The sequence below is a fragment of the Stenella coeruleoalba genome (assembly GCF_951394435.1).
Source record: "Stenella coeruleoalba genome assembly, chromosome: 18".
Classification (NCBI taxonomy): domain Eukaryota; kingdom Metazoa; phylum Chordata; class Mammalia; order Artiodactyla; family Delphinidae; genus Stenella; species Stenella coeruleoalba.
The window spans coordinates 14,058,441-14,079,737 of record NC_137164.1 but is presented as its reverse complement, the minus strand read 5'-3'; the positions used below and the strand labels follow the sequence as shown (position 1 = coordinate 14,079,737).

At 43.9% G+C, this 21,297-nt stretch overlaps 1 protein-coding gene across 2 annotated transcripts in view; it reads left to right on the top strand.

The window, feature by feature from the left end:
• LHFPL6 (LHFPL tetraspan subfamily member 6) overlaps positions 1–21,297 on the top strand; it is a 257,347-nt gene that overhangs the window by 207,333 nt on the left and 28,717 nt on the right. For both annotated transcript variants that reach the window (XM_079903310.1, XM_079903309.1), the window contains one exon: positions 20,805–20,903. In XM_079903310.1, the coding sequence (XP_079759436.1) occupies positions 20,805–20,903 (99 nt within the window). The remainder of the gene's footprint in view (positions 1–20,804; positions 20,904–21,297) is intronic.

Here is a 21,297-nt window from a genome sequence, read left to right as displayed (position 1 = left end):
GACCTTATAGGACACTATCCTTCCAGGCACCATGCTTCTCCCAACTTCCACACAGAAGGATTAATAATTCCTGCCCTGCTTTCCCCATTCTGCTGTCATAAACTTGCAATTAAGACATACCTACATAAATATTTTTGATACGAGTTTAGAAAGAACTGTGGGGCTTCCCTGGTGGCGCAGTGGTTGAGAGTCCGCCTGCCGATGCAGGGGACACGGGTTCGTGCTCCGGTCCGGGAAGATCCCACACGCCGCGGAGCGGCTGGGCCCGTGAGCCACGGCCGCTGAGCTTGCGCGTCCAGAGCCTGTGCTCCACGACGGGAGAGGCCCGCCTACCGCAAAAAAAAAAAAAAAGAAAAAGAAAAGAAAGAACTTGTGCTACCCCCCTTCTAGTTGTTTCCTTCCTAGCATCACTTTCCTCTTCTAATAAATGCTAATTAATATGCTTTTCTTGCTGTCTTAGAACCTTCTGTTTTAACATCCTTCTGCTCAAAGAGGCTAGACTTAGTTTCCCTCTGAATCCTTCAGATTATTTTGAGCAGAGACCGCTTTAGACTGTGACTTACGTACCCTTTCTCAACAAGACGGCTGCAAGTACGATAAAAATGTGGTTAGTAACAGATTTTAATCGAAGCAGCAGAATAAACCAGATTGAGTGTTAAGCTCTTTTGGCTTGCAAACACTTGTGTTGAAACTTTGAAAGCCCGGGGTTGGAATTTTTATAGCGTCTGAAAAACCATTGGGTTTTAAAAACTTGAATTCTTGCACTAATTATTGGCTCGAGGAAAGACTTCCAGTTGTGAGGTGGGTTGGCCGCACACATGTCAAATGATTGTAAAGAGTGCTCTGCTGTATTAGAGGCTGGTGGTACTTGGCTAAATCCTGTCGGTCCACAATATCCAAGAAGGCAAACTAGTACCAGCAAAGATTCCAAGTTGGTTAAATGCAGCCCTTCCGTGAGTCACCTCAAATACGGATGAGTACAGATTGAAGTGGCTTTACGGCTCACTGTTGTTCTACCCTGGGCAGAAGAGCCTTAGCCCTTAGCACATCGAGAAATACGGATATTAATGTTTCTCATGAAGGTGAATTAAAGACAGAGCCTCACAGAGGACCGAGTGTTTCATGGCACTGTTGTTTTCTTTTGAATAATTTCTTTTTCCAAAGAGCTCAGAGAAACTTACGAAGCTTTCTGGAATCTTTGCCTAACATCCAGGAGGGTGCTCAGGAGTTGCAATTGCTTAGTCAGAAGATCGATAGGAAAACAGGCAAAGGAAGAGCAGCCCTGTTTGGAATGGCGTTGAGGCTAAAAGTCCTTTCTTCTTCAGCTTCCTTGAGTATTTCTCCTCCGCATTTCCCAGCCATGGCAATGGCGGGAGGAGTTCAAATGGAACACAATCTGAAAACGGACCAAAAGAGTTACGAAAGATGTGTATAAGGATGTGGTGTCTGCTGAGATCCTGTCTCCACCCCTAAAACACTTTTTATGGCATCCTAATGCCACCTGGCAAGGCTGTTGCTTCTCTTTCTCTCCCTACACAGGCATGCACACATTCGTGAACACTTAGTCTCCCAGACCTCAAGATACTTTGGGAGTTAAAGCTTTAAATAAATGGTAATTTCAAAATAGATTGGACCTTTCAGAGCACCCCCCCCCAGAAAAAGGGGGGGCAGGAAATGGGGCTAATTTTCTTCTAAGCAGGAGCTCCCAGAAATAGGGTTATATGGAAATAGGAGCATCAGCTTCAAAATAAAAGCCTGCATTTGGGAGAAGGGAAGCTCAGCAATCCTGAAAACTAGAATAAAGAGGAGAAAAAGTGGCCAAACCTTGAGATGCCAGAGGAAAGGGGAATATATGACCTTACTTTACCTTCGTCATGGATGGCTTACAAGGATTAATTAAGTAAAAGTCTGTAAATTTCTTTCAGCCTTTTGGTGAAAGAAGCTATTTAAATATAAATTATGATCACACAGCTTGCATCTCACATGTCAGGCACGCATGGTTAACCGTGTCAGATCTGTAAGTTATGCTTCCTCCAGGTTATAAAGATGAGGATCCCCGATCGGCCTTCGTTCTCTGACCCAGTGGTAAGTAAGGCAGAGATTTATGGTGTTACCTGTGGCATCTGAGTGCAGGCAGCCTCTTTGAACCTCAGCGCTGTGCCTGGAGAAATCAGAGCCTCTGTGTATGTCTCTTCTTGGATGAATTTTCTTAAGAGACATAAGGGATGGGGGCGAGGTGAGGGGGGCAGGAGTTGGTTAGTAAACTGAGAAAATAACTTTCCACTTTTTTCTTTTAATGCACTTTCCTTTATCAACTTATCGCCTAAGAGGGTAAAAAAAAATTAAACAGTGAGAGAAGAGAATATTTTTGACCAGGTATAGTGGCTTCCTGGGGCTGCTGTAAGAAAGGACCACAGGGCTTCCCTGGTGGCGCAGTGGTTAAGAATCCTCCTGCCGATGCAGGGGACAGAGGTTCGAGCCCTGGTCTGGGAAGATCCCACGTGCCACGGAGCATCTAAGCCCGTGTGCCACAACTGCTGAGCTCTGTGCTCTAGAGCCCGCGAGCCACAACTACTGAAGCCCTTGCGCCTAGAGCCCGTGCTCCACAACAAGAGAAGCCACCGCAGTGAGAAGCCTGCGTAACGAAGAGCAGCCCCCATTCGCCGCAACTAGAGAAAGCCCGTGTGCAGCAACGAAGACCCAGTGCAGCCATAAATAAGTAAATTTATTAAAAAAACAAAAAACAGAGTTCGGTGAAAAGCTTGATACAGATAAGGGGTTGCTCTTGTTTCCCCCTAAAATTGAACGTCCATATAATATCATGGCATTCAGTTCACCCTCTAGAGTCGAAGTCTCTCCTTTCACAAAAATTGGGAAAGTAGAAGCTCATCCTTGGAAGGATTGAAACAGACAGATTCACTGCCAGCCCCACCAACAAAACCAATTATTCCTCACCGGAAACTCTGACGGAGGCTTAGACCACATCCCACCCTGAACGACGGAGCCCTCTGGAATAGTTACCCAGGCTCCTGGGAAGGATGCAGACTCGCTCATCAGTCTTCGGGAGGCTGGGATCCCCTGGCAAGGAGAAAGATTGTGTATTCTAGACGGCTAGATGCTGCTGGAGGAGCAGGCTCTGGGCAAGAATACACAAAACAGCCCGAGGGGAAAGTCCTAACGTTAACTCCATAAAAGGAGGCTTTAAATGGTCTCAGCTGATCCATATTTTTAGAAAATTGTTTTGACTCAGCCTGCCTTGACTCTAATACTATTGCCAGAACGAGCAATGAGAAGGAGATAAACATGGTGTTATGGTCTTTCTTTTTGTGCCTTCCATGAAGCCCTGAGTGGTACAAATCATGCTTGACAACCTTTGATTAGCAGCTACTTGGTTCCACTTGGGAAGGGAGGCATTTATCTGAGGCTCTGTTCTCCCTTCCTAAATAAGCTGGAAATTTCGATGTTGGAAATAGTTCCCTTGGAGGAAGCCTCGTCTAAATCATCTCTTTCACCTCACCAGAGACTGTTCTGTTTGCAGCCTGTGGGGAGCGGTGGCTGGCATGGTGGGGCGTGATGGGGTCCATGGGACCAACTGGAGAAGTCTCCCTCTCACTCATGGGGTAGCACTAGGTGACCTCTGAACCTTTGTGAATGTGATGTGCCCTGTGCCCATCAGCACTGGTACTTCTTTGTGTGACAATGTGATGTTGCAGAACAAGCTTTGAACAGAGGGCCAGAAGATGTCATTTCATTTCTGATTCCTTTACCAGCTATGACTCTGAGCGTTTCATTTCTGACTCCTTTACCAGCTATGACTCTGAGCATTTCATTTCTGATTCCTTTACTGTCACTTCATCTTTTTGAGCTGCAGCCTGGATTCATAGATTCTTCTAAAACTGAGCTCTGCATATGTACACTGAAAGAGAAAAGGTCTTTGGGATTGACATGTACGCACTGCTATATTTAAAATAGATAATCAACAAGGACCTACTGTATAGCACAGGGAACTCTACTCAGTACTCTGTAACAACCTCAGTGGGAAAAGAATTTGAAAAAGAATAGATACGTGTATATGGATAGATGAATCACTTTGCTGTACACCTGAAACTAACACAACATTGTTAATCGACTACACTCCAGTATAAAATAAAAATTTTTTAAAAAGAGAGAAAAGGGTGCTTTGCTATGCATATGTGAAGCCACAGGATGAACCCCAAATATCTTATGGGAGCATCCACTTTACTCCAACTCCATTTTGGAGGAAGCATTTTTGCACACAGAAATAAGGCTATCTGTGGAATAGAACGGAAAATCCCACAGTAAATTCTCAAGTCGAAAAAAAAGGCCTATTTCAGAGGAGGACTGATTCAAGTAGGTCACTTGACTCTGTAAGGTATGAAATTCACTTCTCTTGGTCCTAAGGAATATTCTGATGGCATATTTTCAGAAGCACTAGATTAGGTCATCTGGAGGGTCCCTTTCAGTGCTTACATTTGAGAACCCAGTTCACAAACATTAAGGTCCTTTTGCTGACAGAATAAAGATCAACTTCCTTGGCCCAGAGTTACCAACCTCCTCAAGGGTCACTGACCACATGCCAACCACTTGGCCATTACTCTCCTCTACTCCCTTGGTTCCTAACTTAGTCTCGTTTCATTTTCCTCAAGCCTGCCTTGTACCTGTCCATCTCCAGGCCCCCTTTCTTCACCTGGCATGACGCCATCTACTTATCAAAACCCCATTCATCTTTCAAAGACCACCTTCTCTTGTTTCCCATCCCAAATTAACTGATTTCTATGTTAACTGTTGGTTTTGCTGCTGGCATCACACAAGGACAAGCTTGAAAGATTTCTGTGTTACTTCTCTTTCTTGCAGATGCTAGAATGAATGGACCTTCTTCAGGTTTTTAATTTTTCCACAGTATAAGCACCATGCTTTGCACAGACCCAAAAGCCCACCAGCTCAATTAATGAAGCAGACATCAATTCGTATTGTTTTCTCTACCAAATATATACAATATATAGAAATATATTTCTAAATATATCTTATTAGACCTTGGGGATACATCTGGTGTTCAGTTTTAAAGTCTCTGTGTAAAACTCATTTTCAGGTAGCTAGCTAGATCAGCAGGGTAAGAATGAGAATTCCTGACTCTATCTTCTGCTAGTTTTGCTATGTGAGAAGCAGCATTTATCCATTTGGGACTTATTTCTTTTTTTTTTTTGCGGTACGCGGGCCTCTCACTGTTTTGGCCTCTCCCGTTGCGGAGCACAGGCTCAGCGGCCATGGCTCACGGGCCCAGCCACTCCGCGGCATGTGGGATCTTCCCGGACCGGGGCACGAACCCGTGTCCCCTGCATCGGCAGGCGGACTCTCAACCACTGCGCCACCAGGGAAGCCCTTTTCATTTATTTTAATAAGTTTCTTAGGATAACCTATTTGAAAAAGATCCCAGTGATTTCTTTGTGACTGTTTACGATAGTATTTTAAGCACTTAGAGTATTTTTTTCTCATTGTGAAAGACCTTTGTGATCACATTTCAATGTATGTTTTAAAATATTTTTAAATATCGAAAAAACACATGACAAAATATGGTACTTTAAAAATCGAATTAAAATTTTAAAAACCAGCATTGGACTGACTGGAAACAAATTCTCGAGTCCTTTCGAAATTTGTTTGGGACCGGTCAGTAAATCACAGATGGAAAAGTAAAAAGTTTCAGTTATCCTTGACATTTCAAGAGGGAAGGAAAACAGAAAAGGAAAAATCATTATAGCTGTCTTGAAGACGTTGCTTCCAAATTGTCTGTCAGCTATTCCAGATGGCTTTACTGTTTTTTAGTGGAATTGATGGTATTTTAAAAAGACCTGAAGAAAATAGATGCGGTTTTTCTTTCCTGATGTCTCAGACGGTGGATGAAGGAAAAAAATATCTTTCAAGAACTGTCTGTTTTACATGCATCAGCCGCCTGTACCATCTCGTGGTTGGCATCCATCAGTGATCTTACGGTATCTTCATAATCTCTCATTTTTTAGTGGTGAAAAACGTGCCTTATGAGTCTATAAGTAGTGAGAATAGTATATATGCTAAGCCAGAAAGTTAGTAGAAACCTGTTACAAGTGTCTTATATATTCTAGTCAAAAGATATAATGTGCATATAGAATTTGTATATATTCAAATAATAATATAATCTAGATATATACAATCATATATAGAGTTTGTGTATATGTGGGCATATGCACACGCATGTATGTATGCATGTATGTATATGTGTGTGTGCATATGTATATAAAATAGTCCTTATTTATAAACAGCTCAATGATATGGATTTTATTCCTATTTTACTAATGAGGAAACATGCTCGAGAGAAAGGCAAGGGAGTTATTCAGGATCCCGAAGCCGAGAGAGAACTGGTCAGACTTCCAAGGCTGTGCTCTGAGTCATCCCGCGATACTGTAGCTGTCCTTGTGAAACCTGTGCCGTATCGGATTCTCACTGTGGCCTCAGCATCAGTTGTAAAAACGTAGATTTATGTCTAGCCTCTGCGACGGTAGTTTGTCAAGATAAAAATCCAGGCAGCCTCATGCTTTAATTTCTTTGTTCGGAAGCCAAGTATAAGGAATATCTCTGCCATCAGAATATCTAGAACTCAAAGAAAAAGCGGCCTGTCGGGGCATTATTGGCTTGTTTTCAGTACGACACGGGATTTTCATTCGATAGCCTCTGCATTACATTTTCAAAAGTATTTTAATCACTCTTCCCATCTGCCGAAGCCTTGAGGCCTCAAGTGGCTCACCGTGGCGGGCTGCAGACTGCACAGAGGCCTCCGCGATGTCAACTTGTAGAAAGCCTTTCACTCACCGTTCATTTCATCACCTGTAGAGTTTACTACTTTTTAAAAATGTGCCCGACATTCTACTGTAGTGTTGTCATGGGGTCCCTGATGAAATACTTAAGGACCTTAGAAATAAATAGGAAGATAAATCACGTCTTACCCTGATACTTTTTTGTTAAGTCCAGTAGAAGTGAATGAATAAGGTTTGGAACACAGAATCCGTCCATCCTTGGGCACTTGATGTATTGGTTAAAGACACTAGTGGGACGAGAGGTTTTACGCTTCCTCCTAAATCTTGTTGTGTTAGAACTGAAACAGGTTTTTAAAATGGAATTTATCGTAGGAAAGCTGAAGTGAAAGCCCCAGGCGTCTCATCACTCTTTTAGAAGACTCCTCTACCTGAGTTCTCCACTGCCTTGGGTAACTTTATGATATTAGGATATCAGAAACAGGGAGGGAGATATTGCCCTCTCTGTGTGCTTTTCCCGAGTGATCTGCAGGGCGCCCTCCCCTTTCACATATGAACATCAGCCGTCAACCAAGGCAGAGCCTGGCTCCGCACTGAAGGGCCTCTGGCTCCCAAGCCATCTGCCCTTTCTCTGCGACAGGCTTCTTCCAAGTCAGGACCGTGCTTGAGTTAAAACCTAGCCATGTCCTTTCTCCAGACTCTTTGGCTATAAATAAAATCAACACGTTAATGTTTTTTGCAGCCCTATGAAAAGATTCATTCTCTGGTCCCTTTCTCCCCAACCCACAATCCTTCCCCTTATTTCTTCCAAAGGAATTTTGTTACTGATACTCTAATAGTTCCCGACTCAGCCAGCCCCCTTCCCTGAGTCCCCAGATGCATAGCTTCGTTGTGTCTTAATGCAGTAAACAGCATAGTTCCTCACAGGATCCACGCAGAGCTGGGGCAGCTTGGTTTCACTGTTGTCTCCATTCAAACAGGACACAACCCCCAAATCTACTCTGATTCTTGCAGGAGATGGTGTATTGCAGGGGCCTCTTTTCCAGGCAACTCTGCCTGTATACTGCTGGGCCCTCAGTCCCTTCACCGATGTCACTGGTGTCAGCTCAGCCAGGGCCTCTGGGAGAATTACACAGTCAGATGGACAGCAGTGTGATTTCCCACACCCAGGGCAAATCACTCTACAGGCCTGAGGGTAAGGAAACTGGGAGTGAGTGATTCAGGAGGAATCAAAGCAAAGCTCGGTAGGCACGTCAGGGGAAGGCTCGGAGGTGGCTGGGGATGGCATTCCAGCTTATTATGCGATGTGTCATGATGTGTTCTCTGTGAGGCTTCGGACACGTGGCGTCACCTGCCCTGCAATCCCAGCGGAAGTTCTGCACACCTGTCCAGTAAGCAAAGCATCCTGGTGCTGGGGTACTGTGTTCTCATAAGCCGCTCTCGTACAAATTAAACTTTAAAAAGTGTTTATGGCTTTTCCCTTCTCTTTCTTCCTTATTTCATAAGAGCAAAACTGCTTCTATATGCTCTGCACTCTGCTGGGACATTTTATCTAATCCCCTCCACAGCTCTGTAAAGAAAAACCGGTACATACATTTTAGAGGTGAAATTCTCGAGGCTCAAATTTAAGAGACCTCCTCCATCAGTATCTATTAAGTAGCACACTCAGTATTTGAATACAGGACTCTCGGACTCCAAAGGCCTTGTTCCTGGCAGTGCAGCTCTTGAATATCTAGCTGAGTGAGGGTAAGTAACCACAGTTAAACAGCATGCACGGACCAGACCAGAGTCTGCTTTGGAATTGACGTTGCATGTCCAAGGCAGGGGGTGGAATGTGTTCAGGCTCGCAGTATAAATTTACTTACACCTGGGTGTTTTTGTGTGTCTGGTTTTTGTTTTCAGGATTTGGTCAGACTTTTCTAACAGGATATTGTTGGAGCCTAGCCTTGTTCCTAGAAAGCTTTTATGTTGCAGCGTGATGATTCTGTGCCTCCTTTTTTTCTTATTTAAGGAGTATTGGGAGTGATTCATTTTGTACAAAACAGCAGTCATCCTTGAGAGAAAATGTGTCCACTGGAAACTGAGCTGCGTGGCTGGGCTGGGCTGGAACTCTTTATGTTGTTGGCGTTCTGGGTTTGGTGAAATGTCTCTTGAAGGTCTTACTGGTATTTCTGGGCCAGACAGCAGAAGCACGCTGATCCCATTTTAGGTCATAGGGTGGTTATTTGAGAAATGTGGAAAGCTTAGAGGTATTCCTTGCTTTAGATTTGTATATAAGTTACTTCTAGGTTGATGGGTCCCCACTTAGTGCCATCAGGCCTTAGCTTAGGGATACAATGTTGTGACAGTTGTGGGTTTGGGGTCTAACTTTTGTTTTTTGTTTTGTTTTTTTGTAGAAATTAATAAGCAAGTATTTATTTATTTGGGGGGGATATTTGCAATTTTATTTTTTACATCTTTATTGGAGTATAATTGCTTTACAATGGTGTGTTAGTTTCTGCTTTATAACAAAGTGAATCAGTTATACATATACATATGTTCCCATATCTCTTCCCTCTTGCATCTCCCTCCCTCCCTGGGGTCTAACTTTTGCGTGTACCTCATAGGTCTGTGCAGACCATTGGGCCAAGGGGAAATAAAGAGGGTGGAGCATGAATAATGAAAAGAAACTTCACATGTCCTGATGCTGAAAAACTGTGACAAGCATCTCCCTAATCCCCCTCCCCGCAAAACACATGCCTTGATGGATCGATAGAGGAAAGGAAAAATGGAAAGACAGGTGATAAAGCTAATTTTGAAAACCTGTTAATCATAAAACCTAGATGGTGGGTATCCGGGTGCTCACGATAACAATGCTTCCAACTTCGCCGTAAGTTTGAAATTTTTCATAATATAATGTTGGAGGGAACAAAGAAGGAATGTCATAATCCTTCGCTGTAGAGCTGTGGTCTTAGTTCTTAGAAAATATATTTATTTTGTGGTCTTAGAAAATATATTTATTCAGAAGATGTAAGCAAGCAGTAAGGCAGAGCCCTCTGCTTTTCTTAGGGAGTTTTTGTTTTGGGGTTTGTTTTAAACCGGTAATTATCTGGAGCTGGTAACGAAGAATTGGAAATCAGCAGGTAAAACAGAATGAGATGTTTGCAACTCCCGTGATGCAATATTATTATTAATACTGATACACAACTATTGATACCATTTACTGAGCTCTTGTCTTATGCCAAGCCCTGAACTGGGCACCTTTATTAAGCCTTTTATTTATTTCTAATAACAATGCTAAAGATATGGGCACCATTAGGTCTCTTTTGTAGATGAAAATCTGGGTTCAGGGAAGTCAAAAGCATGCTGTTCGAAGTCACACAGCTGGTAAGGTGGTGTCAGGATTCAAACCTGACGTGATCACCCTCAAAGCCTGCACTATTCCCACTGGACCCTCGCTGCTCAAAGTGTGGCGTAGACAGCAGCCTGGGTCTCACCGGGAGCTGGTTCAAAATGCAGGAGACCCAGCCCTGCCCTCACACTGCAGAACCAGAATCTGCACTTTAACAAGCCCCCCAGCTGTTCTGTGTACAGGTCAAGTCTGAGAAGCACGGTCCGAAACCACACTCCTCTGGAAATGTGGGACTGTGTCTTTCTTTTCCTCTGGTGTAACACGGGACACCTTAGGGTCCGTGAAACTTAGAGTTTCTTTTGTTTCAGAGCTGGAGCTGCAGCACTCAGCCTTGCCAGCTCCCTTCCCAGCAGCCTCAGAGTGGAGGCAGTGAACCAAAGCATAGAAGCAGGAGTCCGGGGCCCTGAGTTTACAGCGCCTCTGATGATCCCCCTGGGGACCCTCAGATCTCCGCTCTCATCTGTGACTCCATCCTAATCACGTGGGGACATCAGTTCTGGCTCGGTCTGCCTCACAGAAAGGTCACAGTGCCTTTAAAAGTAAAAAGAAAAAACCAGAAACCACAATAGATGAAAGTATTATTCTCCTTAGAGTCGTGTGCGGATCCTTCGCCCCAGCGTGAGGGCCATCAGGCTGTGGCTGTTTCATTCGTGCTTACTGAGGTTTGCACAGCTGATAGGACTGCCAGGGCAAGTGTTCCTGACTCGGTTCCACGAACATCCTTGCTGGTACCCTCTCTGCGTTCTGTCTAAGAAGAGGACCTTCTCTGAGAGAAGTATAAGCACACATTGGCTTGAACCAAATCTACCACCCTCCCCTACATCAGCTCAAAGTCCAAAGCTTAGCAGTAGAGACCATTCATTGAACTCGTACTGTGAGCATTGTGCCCATCTCTTTACATACACTACCTCATTTGATCCTTGCAATAACCCTGAGAAGGAGGTCCCTCCCACCCCCATTTTACAGGTAAGAAAAGTGGAGACCTAAAGAGGTGAAACAGTGGAAATGAGGTGCTCTTAATTACTAGGGTTAGAGAGATGTTGCTTTGGAGCAGATGTAATTTACCAGAAAACTGTCGCATAGGAATTACAAAATCTCCCCCACATTGCACTGTTTGAAGCAACTTTAATTTTTCTACCAATGGTTGCTTAGGACTCTAGAAAGAGCAAAGAGGACACGTCACTCCTGGCTGAAATCAGCTTGTGATTTTTCACCCTGAGCTAAGGAGCAGGTATTCTGGCGCCTGACGTCTTTTGCGTCTCCTGCTGCATGAACTGGAAAAGGGGAAGGCGTGAGAATCGAGGAGCCATTTTGGAAAATATTTTAAGAGAACCTGAAGAATATTCTCTTCTGCAGGATGTTTTTAGCAAAGAAATAGTTTTATTGTGATTTGTAAAAGTATTTTTGATAGTTCAGAAGTGGTCATGTTTCTTTATTATGTTTTAGCGTTATGATAAGATATGCTTTCCTTGGCTAAACTTCTCACGAGGGAGAATCCATTTCTCATCTTGATGCCTCAACGTGCTCTTTGTGGACAGAGCTCGTTGTGTGCTGAAACTCACATCCGGGTTCTCCCTCACCAGCATCCAGGGAAGGGGGAATCTGTAGGGTTCGCAGGAGCCTGTCCCTTGTCTTCGGTAGCAGGCAGCAGCAGAAATGCTCCCTGTCGCTAAAGCAGAGTCAGTGGTAGAGAATTGGTGACTTGAAATCTCTCCTGATCTTTTACTCCATCCCTACTTCTCCATTTATACGCAGGGTTCAATACACATGTGAACACGGGAGGTGAGGTCAGAGCCGGGACCACAAACACTTTGGGGTCTGGGCGTCATTAGAAGGTGGTGGTGAGGAGAATTAGCTCAGACTGGCCTAAAAGTAAGAGCCTGGATCTACCGTTTCGTAGCTACATGAGTAAGAACCTGCTTCTCGAAGCTTTAATTTCCTCCTCTGCTAAATAAAGGCAATTATCTATTATCTATTAGATAGCTATTGTATAATTATTTTGAAGCTTTTGTAAATACTGAATAAATAGTATCACTACTGGGCTTCCCTGGTGGCACAGTGGTTGAGAGTCCGCCTGCCGATGCAGGGGACACGGGTTCGTGCCCCGGTCCGGGAGGATCCCACGTGCCGCGGAGCGGCTGGACCCGTGAGCCATGGCCGCTGCGCCTGCGTGTCCGGAGCCTGTGCTCCGCAACGGGAGAGGCCACAACAGTGAGAGGCCCGCGTACCGCAAAAAAAAAAAAAGAAAAAAATAGTATCACTACAATTTAATATTGTCTGTTATCTATTAGATAACTATTATATAATTATTTTAAAGCTTTTGTAAATTCTGAATAAATAGTATCACTGCAATTTAATATCATCTTTTAACTATTAGATAACTATTATATAATTACTTTGAAGCTTTTGTAAATACTGAATCACTGCTGTTTAGTATTTAACCAATATCGTGAACCAGTGAGTTGGATGCAAATAAGCATACAGTAGAGTTTCTGGCCTTTCAGGAAACATGATACTTAAATAACTACAGTGCAAGGTGGTAAACCCCAAATAAATGGTGCAGAGCTCATCCCAGTAGGAGCTCACAGGAGGGAGTGGAACCTGTAGCTCACTGCTGGGGTGGCCAGGGCAAGCCGCCTGCTGAGGCTTCTAGACTTTAACAGCTAGTATGTTCGTGGGGTCTGAGTGTGGGTAAGTAAGGAATGAAAGTGTCTCGGTGAGAGAGGAGCGATTCAACCTTCAGAGATGAGGTCGTTTGAGACATATTCAGAGAACCAGTGGTCCCCAGTCAGATATGCCTTCGGGAACTGGCCAGGGTGCCTGAGCCATTTAATGGGACCGCCACGACCTGGCTTCAGCCAGCTGGATGTAGGCCCAGGATGGGCATATCTTTCAGTTATTCAAGAGTCAAGAAATGTGGACTTGCCGGTGAAAAATCTGACGTAGGAAAACACCATGTTGTTCAAATCCAACACGTGTGGCCTGAACTCAGGTTGTGGGCAGAGAGTGTGTGAGCTTGGAGTGGACTTATGTCCAAGCATCGGGATCACGATAGGTGGAAAAGAGCCGTGGGCTGGGCCCCGGGGGCCCTGGGGTTGATTTGGGCTCTGTGTCCTTGGACAAGCCTCCTGCATCCTCAGTGCCTCCGTTTTCAGAAAGCACTGTGAAAGGAGGTACGGCTTACAAGAGCCTAACCAAGCCTCCTTCTTCTAGAATACTTCAGTAGTTTCCTTCTCGTTGTGCATTCAAAGTCCGAAGAGTTATAATACTGGCCCTTGCCCTCGTGCCCTCCCCACTACTGGCTTTATTTTGCTGTTCCATTTTGTAAAAGGACGGTTATCGAGGGCTGAAAATGGATGAATATCATGTACATAAATTAACATGTGGTGACTTGGAGATACGCCAGCCTCTTCCAAAGAAAAGTCCAGATAACGGGCTACGAGACCGAGCAGCTTTCATGAGAAAAGTAAAGAAAACAATTTCCCTCGGCGCTTGCCGCAGAAAGGAAGATAAAGGAACTGGAGGATGGATAAAAGTATCCAAAAAACATAAAAGATGAATTGATGGGAAAGGCTTGTGTGACCACTCCAGGGGCAATAGGTGCGGAAAGTCAGGCTATTTAAAAAAATAATAAACCGTGGAAACGATTGGAGCGTTAGTCATGGAAAAAAAGTGAGGTCACATAAAATCTTTCAAGAGTGGCCTGGAAAAAAAATTAGACTTTATGAGTTTAACACGAGGACTCTATTCTTACCACCTGTGGGGAGCGACTGGCATTGGCTAACTGGAGGTTTGCTTTGCCTTCTTGGCAGGAGCTGAATTGTTATGTTAATATTCCGTTGGCTGAGTGCGAAGTACCGACTGAATAGAAAATGGCTTGCAGAAGGGAAAATTCCCAGCCTCGGGTTCTTACTTTGACCACGGAGCTCTTTACAAACTTCAGACTTCACACTCAAATTCTAAAAAATAATTAGTATCATGGCAGGTATCTCCAGCGTGGTGCGAAAATGAATAGCGTTTCCACTGGGACCCTCTCTCTCCCCAAGGCAGTTTACGGGCAGGCAGAGTGTGTCCTAAGATTTAGGCCCAGGAGCCCATATGGGGCTAAAGGCAGACCCCTTGGATAATACAGCATCACAGCGCAGCTCCCAGCATCCACCTTTCTGCATTTATCCGGACTCTTTCTTCTCCATTAACACTGGCTTCTCCTTCGAGGTCATTCCACTGACCTGGCTCTTCAGACATTTTAGTTAGCTTGAACAGGGTGAGGCCAAAACCCTAGAGGACTCAGGTTAAAGTGGATAAATCCCCAAGACCTCCTACACAGTGACCTTTCCAATAGTCTATGATGTCCTATAACTGATTCCAGCGAGGTGCCCCGTGAAAACTAAAGACTGAACTAATTTACACTAATTTGTGATTGACGCATGACCCTTTAAAAGTTGCAAAGTCTTTAGGATTGCAAGAATAGACTTCTTCTTAATTGCAAATGAGCCTGTAGCTGCCAATGAGTTCACATCTCCTCCAACCACCCACCTCTGTTACCACCTTCCTCAGGTTGTTTCCTCCGATTCACAGCATCTTGCCTCACTTCCATTCCTATATGCACAGATTTTCACAGAGTGTGACTTTTTTTCATGATGTCTGTAATGGCAGTGAAATGGGAATTTGGTTAAAATACCACATAATTAAGCCCCATGGGGTAACCACAGGGTTTATAAATGTAACAGAGAAAATCCACGTAGATAATATAAAAGTTTGTGAGCCAGAGATTTTAGTTGAACCGTTTACTCCCCAGGAGCAAATTAGTCAGCTAGAGCCATAAAAACTCATTAAGTCCCGAAGATTTCATTTGGGCAACCACTTCACATTCCTGAATATTTTCTGAGCCTCATTTCAGCACACAGTATCATATCTAAGTGGTATCTAATTCAGGGATTTTCAAACTATGTTTCCATCAAACATTGATTTCCACAACATGGTCTAAGACTTAACACTGCTAAAACTGAACAATGCCAGATTTCTTCCATTAAAATGATGTTCTCATTTTTATGGTGGTTTTTTTTGGGGGGAGTATAATTGCTTTATAATGTTGTGTTAGTTTCTGCTGTACAAAGATATGAATCAGCTATGTGTACACATATATCCCCTCCCTCTTGGACCTCCCTCTCCGCCCCCCCACCTCCACCCCCATCCCACCCACCTAGCTCACCACAGAGCACCCGGCTGAGCTCCCTGGGCTATACAGTAGGTTACCGCTAGCTATCTGTTTTACACATGGTAGTGCATATATGCCAATCCTAATTTTCTCTAACTTTACAATATTAGTAACTCAGTATAGACGATACAATTCTAGTTGATGCCAATATTAAGGCAGTTAGTTAACATTTGATGTATCCTCTTTTGAAATCCACACTCTAGAAGTTAATTAGCATAAGTTCCCTAACCAGAGATCACACCACAGAGGCAGTTAACACAAAGCCTTTTAATATCACTATACTTACCCCAAGGTTTAGTAATTGGCATAAATTGTATTTGAGACCATTTTTAATTGAGAAAATGGATGTTTAAGTAATGGACAGATAGAAAGATTCGTATCAGCCCCTCTGCCCTTGCACAAGTAGGGCACGTACCAGCCAGGGATTGGCCAATAAAAGAAACCACTCTAGGTATTTCAGGCAGCAGGGAATGTAACCCAGGGATTTAAAGTTTCACAGACCTACTAGGAGGTCTGGGGAAGTGGAGGTCAGAGAAGCTGCTTTGAAGAATTCAGGAGCTCAGGAAGTGCAGGGATCAAAAGTGAGGGCAGGACTTCCCTGGTGGGGCAGTGGTTAGGAATCCACCCGCCAGTGCAGGGGACATGGGTTCGAGCTCTGGTCCAGGAAGATCCCACATGCCCGGAGCCCGTGCACCACAACTACTGACCCTGCACTCTAGAGCCTGTGAGCCACAACTACTGAGCCCGCGTGCCAGAACTACTGAAGCCCGCGTTCCTAGATCCTGTGCTGTGCAACAAGAGAAGCCACCGCAATGAGAAGCGCACGCACCATAGCAAAAAGTAGCCCCCGTGCGCCACAACTAGAGAAAGCCCGTGCGCAGCAACGAAGACCCAACACAACCAAAAATAAATATTTTTTTTAAAAAAAATCAAAAATTATCCAAAAAAAAATGGTGAGGACAGCTGATGATCTGCCCTTAGAGAGTTGAGGCTGAGAGGGATGCCAGGAAGTCACACCCCAAATATGTCTACTGTCTGCAGAAGAGCATGTCACCTGGCTGCAGCTGCCAATGGGGAATATGGTTTATTCCTCCCTTTTACCTGTTCATTGACAGACTATGAGCCAGAACTTCTGCTAGCAGGAGAGTTTTTGAAATGTAGTTTCCTGGCTTCTAGCCACCCATCACCCCCACCCACAAAGGGAGAATCTAAAAGAGTAAGGATGATTTTGATTGTTAACAGGCAGTGTCAGGCATAGGTGTAAGAATCTGGCCAGCCCAGTGTCGAGGGGGGGAAGAAATTTTCCGTTACCCTTCTAGGTTCTTCTGGCTGGCCTAAGAATTAAATTGACTTGACATGAGATAGATTAAGAGGAGGAAAATCAAACAAACGTTTAATAACATGTGTACATGGGGAGAGACTCAGGAAAAGCTGAGTGATTGATTCCCTGAAATGGCAAAACCGTCACTGACTTGAAATAGCATCTTCAGCTAAGACAAAGAGAATGTTGGGGGTTAGTCCTTTGGGGCTTCAGAGGGGAAGAAGGCAATTTGCGTGGAGATGGAGAAGCAAGTGTTTGGTAAATAAATGTTTACTGGGCTGGGCAGAGACAGTGGGACATAGAGTGAACTCTGATCTTTAATCCCTGTGTAGTTTCCTCCACCACACTTCCCGTGTTCTTTGCAAATATCTCTGGTGATAGCTCTATTCCTGGAACGGGCCCTCTGTCTACATTCTTTTAGGCAGTTAAGGGGAAGGTCAGACTTTCTTCCTGAATCTTTTGGGCCTTGATTGCTTTTAGTTAGAAATAATCCACATTCCAAAGGGACATTTTAGAGTGGCAGGTTTTTTCCCATCCTCTTGAAGTGGTGTCTTAGGTCTAGAGCAGCTCTCTCCAATAGCACTTTCTGTGATTATGAAAATGGTCTGTGTTTGCACTGTCTAATATGGTAGCCGCTAGCGCCATGTGGTTACTAGGCATTTGAAATGTGGCTAGTGCAATTGAAGAACTGAATTTTATTTTTATTTAATTTTAATTAACTTAATTTTCTTTTTTTTTTTTTTTTTTTTTTTTTTTGCTGCACCGCATGGCTTACAGGATCTTAGTTCCCCAACCAGGGATCGAACCCAGGCCCTGGCAGTGAAAGCACCAGTCTTAACCACTTGGAGCAGCAGGGAAATCCCTAACTTAAATAGCTACGTGTAGCTCGTGGCTACTGCGTGGGGCAGGGCAGGTCTAGAACTCGACTCCTGCACCCTCTCCCATTCCATCAACTGGAAGATACTGTGTCATCTGACCTGAAGTGTCCCTGATCCTGCTGTCTGAATAATTGTTGTAGTTATTGTGTTTTGAAGGTATTTGTTAGAGTGACTGTCTGATGGAGTTGGGGGAGGGTTTCACTGAGTTTAGAGTATTGGTCGTATGATCGCTTTTTGTGCCAGCCTGCTAGGAAACAGTTGTTTCGTAGTTGGCTGAATTCGGCCCGAGGCTGGCTTTCACCTTAATGTATAATAGTAGCGAGGTAGTGGGGAAGCCAGATATTTACCTACAGAACCGAATCACTGCAACACTCACTTAGCCTGAGGAGTTTGCAACATGCACTTTTCTCCCAGAAATGTTCCCCACATCTTCAGAATCTGCAGTATCTTTACTGTCAGCAAACATTAGCAGATGACAAAACAACGGCTACATAAATATGAATACTAAAATCCAGATAAGCTAGTTGCCCTCCGCTGAATACTTTTTTAATGTGAACATATGCTCATGGTATTTTTCTTTTTTTAATTCTTACACCTGACACAGATTTCCTATGTATAAAATTATTTCTAATTTATATGGTTGACTCCATATTTCGTACTGTTACAAAGACAGCCCAATATTCTATTACACAGAAGAACCCTGACTCCCAAGCGTTGTACCACTTAGAGAATCACAGGCCTGTTTGCTCCATAACAGGCACTTAAAAGTTCCTCTCTGTTTAGTCTCGCAAAATGCTGGGATCCTTATACTGGACGAAAGCGGCTTCTTGGGCGGGGAGGGGAATGCATTGGGAGATTGGGATTGAAATATATACACTAATATGTATAAAAGAGATAACTACTAAGAACCTGCTGTATTAAATAAATAAATAAAATTTAAAAAGAAATTCATATAAACACAACAACCGGCATTGGATAACTGTAAATAAAAGCAATTCTTTTCAGAAGTTAAGAATAAATTCTGATAAAAACAAAAACAAAACAGAAAACAAAACCAAAAAAAAGCAGCTTCTTTCATGAACACATGACACATATTTTTCTGCCATACCGTAAGAACATTAGCAATTGAGACTTTATCATTTGTTTGCCTGTCAGATAAAGGGAATACGGATGCTTTAAATTCTACTGGTTTTCATTTTACTTCCCTTGAACATTTTATACCTCACGGCCTTTCTGCGTGTGTCATCATTTAAAAATTGCTCACCAGATCTCAAAAAGTGGTGTTACTTATTAATTTAAGAACTGAGTAGCATGGAAATGATGCCACATTATTTAGTCAACATTCATGGAATTCAGTTTACACACACTCTGGCATCCTCATTAATTCTCTCTTTACCTGATGGTGGATAACGCTAGTTTGGAATTGTCTTCAGAATGCTATAGCTTTTATCCTAAGGCAAAAAGCCTAAGGAAACTGGTCACTGGGATATTTGCTTAGTCAGCAAACCTCGTATCATTGCTTTTCGAATTATTCTTTGGCCTCAACACAATTCATATTTACACAGTTGCATACAGGGATCCTGGAATTTGTGATTGCAGCTGCAGTGATTCTTTGCAGGCAATTCCCTCGGATCACAGCCCTTCTGCATTAGATGCTCGTTTTACTGGGGTCTAAGGGATGGATCAGAGGGAGGGGCAACAGGGTGGAAAACGTGTCCGTTTCTGGGGGCTGTCTCTCCACACAGCTGGCATAGAGGTTGGGGGAGTGGGTAGAAAGCATCTCCTCCTTAGATGCCTGCGAGGAAACAGACAGTTTGTACAGGTTACAACTACTCAAGTCATGCACCAGGGGCAGGGGAGAAGCCAAAGGGGGACAGGAAGAGACTCAATCCAGAAATACTGAAGGTCTCCCTTAGATGCCTTTGGGGACACTGTTGTTCGGCCTATACGTTACCACATTAACAGGTTTTCTAATTTAGGGGCCTCCGTTATTTAGCGCCTTTTAACCCACAATCCTGCAAACAGTCAGACTGTGTATGCATTGGTCCCACTGGCTCAGCACACTTGTGGATTTACGGGTGATGTTAATACTCGCTGACTGATGTGACAAGATGATACTTTCAGATTAGCCCTCAGATTGGATTGGTCAGTGCTTCAGTCTCATTCAGCTTCTCATAAAACCATATTATTGATAGGTTTTGATGTAAAACTAAAGACTCACCAATCGAAAGCTGTCCGCTCAGGGTGAGCTGCCATGATACCTTAACTTAAAATAAAACCGTCACTTGCTTTAGTTCACTCATCAAACCTTTTGGTCTTCGCTGCAAGAAGAACTGAAGTCACAGTTAGCGTCTGTGTTCTTGAGTGTTTCCAAGATGCGTGGACACTTAGTGATTCTCAACTTCTCAAGGGAGCATGGTAACCATAGCATGGTCCACGAGTTCAGTCAGTGTGCTCAAGTGGTTCATGAAAATCTTTATGCTGTCTCTGCCCCTGGTAAAATTTGATGATGTGGGCTTCCCTGGTGGCACAGTGGTTGAGAGTCCGCCTGCCGATGCAGGGGACGCGGGTTCGTGCCCCGGTCCGGGAAGATCCCACATGCCGCGGAGCGGCTGGGCCCGTGAGCCATGGCCGCTGAGCCTGCGCGTCCGGAGCCTGTGCTCCGCAATGGGAGAGGCCACAACAGTGAGAGGCCCGCGTACCACAAAAAAAAAAAAAAAAAATTTGATGATGCTGAAACATTCTATTTTGATTCTTAAATTGGAAAAAGCAATCTAATGAATGATGATGCATAACCAGTGAGGCTCTTTTGCTGGCTCTCGAATTACTTGTTTACATGGATTGAGGGTGGAATGGGTTGGCTTTTTACAAGAGTGATTAAAAGGGCTTCTGGATTGTACTCCCTAAACAGGATTTGCAAGGCTTTTAATGCTTTAAAAGGGGAAGTTGGAACCAAACTGAGCTGTCTGTCAAGGTTGTTCTTCCCACCTCCCACCCCCTTTTAAGCAGACTTGGAATTGTTCTTGGAATTAAACTGAACTTAGGTCACTAAAGGGAGCTTGGCTGGTGCTTTCCCAAAAGCAGACCCCATGTTCCATTGTCACATTGCCTGTATTGGTTTCTTCTCCCTTGTACCTTTATCTAGGGCTGCAGAGGGGCATTGCTAAAGTCCCGTTGTCTTTTCTCTTTGCAGGCCTGTTGATCGGTGCTGGCTGTGCCCTGTACCCCCTGGGCTGGGACAGTGAGGAGGTCCGGCAGACTTGTGGCTACATTTCTGGCCAGTTTGACCTGGGTAAGTTCTCTTCATGCATAGTACTGCTTTTAGAAGAGAAGCTTCTCTGATCTTTCATAGAAGGAGAAGGTGGAAAAGGGATGGGGAAGAAAAACGCATCCCAGGATTGGAGCCAGCAGTCACGTGTAACAATACACATACATTCATTTATTCAACTGTTCAGTAAAGAGCTATGTAGAATCTACTGTTGGCCTGTACTGTGGGAAGTACTGTAGATACAAAGAAAAGAAATGGTCCTTGCTATGAGGAGTTAATATTCATTCATTCATTCAAAATCATATATTTGAGTCATTTCATGCACTAAAAGTAACTCGCTCTGTGGAATTCACTGGCTATTGGAGAAGATAAAGCAAGTACTATGATCAAGAAGATGACAGTCAGTGCTAAGGAATCT